A 7,494-nucleotide genomic window follows, 5' to 3' on the forward strand; every position below is an offset into this window, starting at 1 on the left:
ACACATATACCTTTTAATGGGAAACACCATCATTCTCACAATTAGAATCCTATCTTGAAAAAAGTGAAAGGTATAAGATCTTTAACTTTTCCTACTGCATCTTATAACTCAACCTTTTGAAATCATCTTTTCTGAGGATTGAAATTTCCTGTCACAAAATTAATTATACTTTGTTAAGTGACTCAGTTGGATTTTTTTTCTTTAAAAAGATGGTCTACACTTACATAGAAAAAGTGGTATCAATTTGATGTTAGGGGTTTTCCATGATTGAAAGGGAATTTATAGAAGACACAATTTAAAAGGAGAACTTGCAGACTTAGTTACACATTGAAGAAAGATGTTCTTCCACGGGCTTTTCCTTACCACCTTGCTTTTGTCAATGAGCAGAATACCTGCTAAAGCCCAGAACCAACCAAGTCTAAGTAGGTACCGCTGCTCAAGTCCAGAACCAACTGAGGTTACAGAGACTCTCATGGACCATTTGGAGGTATGTTCAGGAGGGCTGATGTTTCATGGTGAACAATTTGAAACTAAAAAAGATTCTGAATTCAATATGACTTATGTTTTTTTTTCTTGATGTGTATGTATGTCTTTACCAATTTAGAAAGAGGCTGCTGCAACATGCAATTGTAATGCCAATGTAAGTGAATGGATCAGAATTATTAAACCCTATTGACATTTTCTGTTGCCAAGTATCATTTAACAGAATCTTATGTTTAAATATCTCTTTTGCAGGTGACTGACTGTTTATGTCTTCCTGTATCTACTGTAAGTATGACTTCCTATCTCTTCTGTAAGAAAATTAAAAGACAAACACTTTCTTATTTTCAAATACTATTCATTTTATGAATTTCATTCATCTAAAAATTTAATTGGATGATGTTAGTCAATTATTAGAATGTTGATTATGATAGCTCCATTTATGTATGCTTTAATGTCTGTAAAGCAATTTATATATAGATTATCTCATTGTTATGAATGAACATATTTCTTGTCAAAATTCAGTCTCTTGAACTCATGAGGTGAGCATATTGAAAAAGTTTGTCACCAAGAGACCCCATTTCAAATTCTACTTCTATTCCCACCTAGCAAACCCTGGGAAAACCACTTAGCCAGTTTGGGTCTCAGTCTCTTTTTCTGTAAGGTCCAGGTTGGTTGGATTCGATGGTCTTCTAAGATCCATGTCAATTGTAAGCCATATGATTCTGGATACAGCAAAAGAATGAGGGCTTTCTTTGTAGTCAGTCCCATAAAATTTAAGGGATTAAAATATTGATTGTGGTTTTTTTTAAAGTAAACATCAGCATGTTTCAAGATTAGTGGCAGTATTTACTATTTAAAGAAAACTTTAATGTATAAATTAAAAAAACCAATCCAGTTCATATGGGAAGCATTTTTTCTTCCTTACTACATTCTTCACTTCCTCATAGTATAATGAAAAATAGTCAATACTTTACCCTTTGCCTGGCATCGACTGCCATAGGAGTCTGGATATCTGCAAATATCTATCTATTTCATAGCTAAAATGTTTGTCATTGGGAATTGGGGGGAAAGTGAAGATTTTAATTTTAATTTTGGCAGCTTTAATTCTACTCTCGGCTTCAGAGTAGGTTTACAATGTTTCCAGTTGCCTCTATCTTTCCTTCTCACCTTGTTATCCAATCTTTTCTTTTCTATTTCTTCTTGTCCCTTCCCTACCAAAACTCAAAGTGGAACATGGGAAGGGGAGTGGCATGGTTAGAGCTGAGATCAGAAAGCATTCATTTTTTTTTTCTCCACTTCAAGTCCCAGGGGAACTGTCAGAGAATTTAGGGTCACTACTTTAGTCAGCCTCCATACCTTCCACAATGATTCTAAGATTCCTTTCCCAATAATTCCAAGAAGGATACTTTAAAAGTAAGGAAGGCTAATGCAACTAGAGTCAGAGATTTAGAGCTGAAAGAAAGACTGAAAGTCATTTCGTCCTGTTCTCTCATATTGTAGATGAAATAACTGAGATCTTAAGAGATGAGATGACTTTCTCAAAGTCACAAATGGAGTCAGCAACTGGGGGTGTATTTGAATTCATGTCCTTCAGTATCCTTTCCCATTAGATCATACTAACTCTTATTTATTAGGAGAAACCATAACATATATTTTGGGCAGCTAGGTGGCATAGTGGATAGAGCACTAGGCTTGATGTCAGACAGGTTCATCTTCATGAATTCAAATCTGGCCTCCGACATTTACTAGATATGTTACCCTGGGCAAGTCACTTAATTCTGTTTGCCTTAGTTTCCTCATCTGTAAAATGAGCTAGGGAAGGAAATGGCAAACCATTCCAGTATCTCTGCCAAGAAAATCCCAAATGGGGTCACAAAGAGTTGGAAAGGACTGAATAACAATATAATGTATATTTATAACATCTGTCTCTGGATTTAATATTCATTGATTTTTTTAAAATAGTCAAACACTTAGGTTAAGGCACAGTGCTTTCTTTCTTTTTAAATACATTTAAAGTGGAGTTTAGTTTAATAGAAAGAGCATTCAATTGAGTTTCATAGGTTTGAGACCATACTACATTCTGTGGCAATTGATATTCTAAAGCTTAGTTTTCTCATCTATAAAAGAAAGAAATTATATTAAATGATCTCTAAGGTTCTGTCTAGCTTGAAATTCTGTTTTCCCAAGAGATGGAAAGTATAAGGTACTTATAAAGAAGAAACTCAGATCCTGCTTGGCACCAGGAGTGCTTTTTCTCCCTGAAATACAATTTTGAGAATTGTTCTCTAGTGGGGTATTCCTATGGGAAAATGACAATGGACCTACATATTGAGAAGAGCTTCCTGGATTGTCAAACATTCTTAATGCAAGGACAGATATGCTTTTATCTAGATAAAATGTAGAAATTTATGATATTCAAAATCTTGTCCCTTTGGTTGAACAAGTCCACTATTTATAATATAATTAATATAATGCAATATAATCTTTTAGCAGAACAACTGTAGCACGTCATGCTTTCAGGATGGTCTGACAAAGATATACCACACACTGAAGTCAGATTATAAGAGAACTATCATGAGAGTTCAGAATTACGTCACTCGGCTGAGGAGTCGCAATTGCAAAGTAAGTTTCTTTTTTCCCCTGACTTTTATGAATTGCTGTTTGTGATTTTATCTGACTTTGAATGCCAGACAAATTTGTCTAGTCACAGGTAATGAAGTTCATTTGGTGGCTTATTATTGTCTAAAGAGGTCTGAGAATTCCAATATCCAAAAATAGCTCATATTTATATTTTACTTTAAGATTTATAAAGCACTTTCAGAATCTCATGAGTTACTCTGACAGTAACTTGCCTCGGATCCCATAGCAGATAAGTGTTTTAGCAGAATTGGATGTTAGGACTGAGTCCAGTGCCTAGATCCAAGTTTTATTACGTAATACTGGCAGGGTGCCACCAAAAACATGTCAGAGGACCAAGGTTTCAACACTCGAAGTGTGGTCTTTCTTTGTATCCCTTGGCTTAGCACAGCACCTGCCATATAACAAACACTTAATAAATGACCAGTGGTCCATGTTCTAAACAACTGATTTAAATATTGTCACAGCCTATGTAGCCATTCAGTCCTACCTGCTATAGGAAGATGGACTAATCCAATGCCACTATAATTGTCCGTTAAAGTGAAGAAAGTCTGGGCGCCCAAACAAATAAATCATAATGCTAAACTGTCCTCTAGGCATGTGCTGCTAAACAGAATTATCAATAATCAATATTAAGTCCAGAGACATAAATTATAAATAAAGAGAAGTAAACCAGCAGTCTTCTTAGCTGCAGGAAAATCATAAGCAAGTGAAATTTTGATAAAAAGCAAAGAAAGTTAAAGCTTCCAGAACTACCTTCTAAAACTTAGAGTGGCTCACAGTGGATTTCCTGTTCTGTGGGTTTTGCAAACACCCCCTACTTAGAAGGGTTAGCAAATTCTGGTGGTACTGCGGGATCAAGGAAATTATTCTATTGCAGTGATTCAGAGAAGTTCAAGAGGAATATATCAGGTCTAAAGCCTGTAAATCTTGAATGTAAATGGCAGCTTCTCCTAACTTCTGAAAGAAAGAGTAAGAGAATAATCAAGAGTATTCCAAAGTTCTGCCTCAGGAGAAATGTCTATTCTATTTACCCTTCTTTAGTTATATAATAAACAAATGGCTTTCTGAAAAACGGTTTTTCTGAAACATATTTCATGCCGAGCAGATTCTCACCCCCCCTCCAACTAATCACCAATGATATTACAATGCTTTAAAGCTTATCAGATGCTTTACACTCAGGATCTGATTGGATCTTTCTTACTACTACGTGAGCTAGGTAGTACAGGTATATTTATCTCTACTTTTCAGATGAGGACCTGAGGTTCAGAATCAGGGAATCAGATCTACAGCTGAAAGGGACCTCAGAGGTCATTTGATCCAACCTCTTCATTTTATAGATGAGAAAACTTTGGTCTTGAGACTATTCTGACTTGCTTATGGACCTGCGGCTAACAAGTGTCAAAGGCTAGTTATAAAACCAAGTCTTCCTGACTCAATTGAGTGCTGTACCATACTATCCTACGCCGTATACAAAAGTAATTTTCTGCTCTTAAATTATAAATGACTGCAAGCATATTAGCTACCACTGCTTGACCTGAATAACTGATGCTGAAGGGAGTGGACACAGCATCCTTGATCTAACTTCCACAGTAGTAAGTAGCCCAGCCACGACAGTGATCTTTCTAGTAGAGTATGTGAGCACATACAGATCAGCAAACACACTGTTTATTACCTAAAGCTTTCTGTGTATGTGCATAGAAGATACTGGTCAGGGTACTTTCTGATCAATTGATTTGGGACAGTGGGAAGTGGGATGAATTTAGAGTCAGAGGACCTCAGTTCAAATTCGAGTTTTGCTACTTACTAACTTTGTGATCTGGGCAAGTCATTTAATTTTTCTGGGCCCCAGTTTCTTCATCTGTAAAATGAAGGAGCTGAACCAGGTGAAAGAAAATGTTAGAACCAACTTTTACTGATTAGAGATCTTACTGGTGAAGAGCTGATTGTAAAATTATCAGTGTAAGCATTTACACCCCTGAAATCAGCAAAGGTTCCAAATCAGAGCTTTATTTATTGGTTTGCTGATTACCTACACTTAAGGAGATGTTGAAAATGTTAATAATGTCAATTAAACTCAAAAGCTTATCCTGTGGTATTTCTCCCGCCTTGGAAGCCAGTTGTTAAACATTTGTCAATATATCCCTGACCAAATGATAGCTAAGGTTCCTTTAGTTCTAACATTAACCCTTTCTAGTGCCAGATAATACTAACATGCTTTCAGAGTTTTGCTTTGTTATAAAAATGTGACTGAGTCACAAGAGGATAAAATAAGGTCCTTAATGAATCTTAACTGGTATTCTAAAGGTTACCTGATGCTTCTTTTGATACAATAATACCTATTAAATGATTGGTCTTAAGCTTGTTTTTGTGCTGTTCCATCTCTCTTTTTAGTGACCATTCTCTCCTCTTTAGTTCCAAGTATGGGTTCCATTCCAGGAGGTCTATATTCCAGGAGGAGTTACTCTTAGAAGACTATCAATTAATCCCTGTTGAAATGTTAGCTTTAGGTGTTCACCTCCTATATGAGGAATTCACATTTTATTAAAGGCCTCTGAAAGATGAAAACAATGTAGGGAATGAATCTCCCATGGTAGAATTTACGTTGGACTGGGAGTCAAGAAGACTTGGGTTCAAATCCTACCTGTGACACTTTCTAGGCTAAGTGACCAAGGGCAACTTGGTCTCTGAGATTAGTTTTTCCCATTTTTAAAGTGTGGCTAATAATCTTTGTAGCACCTATATTACGTGGTTATGATGAGGCTTAATGAAATATTGTGTATAAAGAACACAGAAAACTTTAAGATTCTATGTAAATGTTAAATTGTTATTGCCATTGCTGTTACTATTATTGTTATTATTGTTGTTGTTATTGTTGTTATTATTATTATTACTAAAACAAATTTCACTCAGCTTCTAAGCTAGTATAATTCTTACTGACCAGTATAGACTGGCCATGGTGGTTTCAGTTCTTTAATATTTATTCCATTTTCTTTCTGCAGCCTTTTTCATGTTACCAGTCATGCAATGAAACCTTCACTGCCAACACAATGGAATTTCTGAAGGCTCTCCAGGAAAACTTCCAGAAAGTACCTATTTCTAACAACTAATAAAGAAGGAATTATTATTTATCATATTTATTATCTAAACAAATTGTGCTATTATAATTATTGCACTTAACGAATATGAAAGTACAAATGAGAATCTCAGGGAATTTAAAGATGCTTTGATAATTTGTTTCCCTTTTGTAATAAAATAATACAAACAAACAAAAAAGACTAAGTGACTTGATAGAAGTGGGTATCTTTTATAACCCTCTTTCTTAAAAACCAACACCTTGGGGCAGCTAGGTGGCGCAGTGGATAGAGCATCGGCCCTGGAGTCAGGAGTACCTGGGTTCAAATTCGGCCTCAGACACTTAACACTTACTAGCTGTGTGACCCTGGGCAAGTCACTTAACCCCAATTGCCTCACTAAAAAAAAACAAACCAACAACAACCACCTGTTATTTACATATTTTAGCATTCTTTTATTTTTAAAATTTGAGTTGCAAATTCTCTTCCTTCTTCTCATCCCTTTCCCATACACTGAGAAGGCAAGCAAAATGATATGAATTACACAGAAATGTTTTGCATGACTACATATGTATGGCACATTGAATTGCTTGCCTCTTAAGGATGGAGTGGAAAGGGAGGGAAGAAGAGAATTTGAAACAAAAACTTTAAAAAATGAATGTTAAAATTGTTTTTACATGTAGTTGGGGGGAAATTCTAAATAAGATATTTGTCATAAAAAAAAAAAGAAGCTTATTGCTTTCAGAAGGCTCTTATGTGAGAAGTGGGAGGAGGGGAGTGCCACACCACAGCTAAGTAAGTGTCAAGTGTCTGAGGTCAGATTTGAGCTCAGGTCCTCCTGAATCCAGGGATGGTGCTTTATCTACTGTGCACCTAGCTGCCCCTCAATCCATATTTCTTATTTCACCTGTCCTCAAATCCAGAATGACACTGTGTTCTGCAACTTTAATGCTTTACTGACTACTGGCATAGAATCCCTACACTCTCCCTCCTAACCCCCCACCAACTTTTTACCATTCCCAAACTCCAAATCTTCATCTTTGGATAATTTCCACATTCTTCTTCTTCTTCTTCTTCTTCTTCTTCTTCTTCTTCTTCTTCTTCTTCTTCTTCTTCTTCTTCTTCTTCTTCTTCTTCTTCTTTTTCTTCTTCATTTTTAGCAACACATTTATTTTATTTTTTCCTAGTTACATGTAAGGGTAGTTTTCAACATTCATTTTTATAAGATTTAGAGTTCCAAATTTTTCTCTCTCCCTCCCTCCCTTTCCTCCCGCCTCCACAAGACAGCAACCAGGTTATA

The 7,494-nt window shown here is 35.9% G+C and overlaps 1 protein-coding gene across 1 annotated transcript; it reads left to right on the top strand.

The window, feature by feature from the left end:
* The first annotated feature begins 263 nt into the window (after positions 1–263).
* On the top strand, positions 264–6,230 carry IL9 (interleukin 9). Its single transcript, XM_043982394.1, is given in 6 exon segments — positions 264–330; positions 333–487; positions 605–640; positions 736–768; positions 2,974–3,105; positions 6,123–6,230. Coding segments are annotated over 6 exon segments (531 nt in total).
* Positions 6,231–7,494: the final 1,264 nt, after the last annotated feature.

Source organism: Dromiciops gliroides, chromosome 2 (genome assembly GCF_019393635.1).
Source record: "Dromiciops gliroides isolate mDroGli1 chromosome 2, mDroGli1.pri, whole genome shotgun sequence".
Taxonomy (NCBI): Eukaryota; Metazoa; Chordata; class Mammalia; order Microbiotheria; family Microbiotheriidae; genus Dromiciops; species Dromiciops gliroides.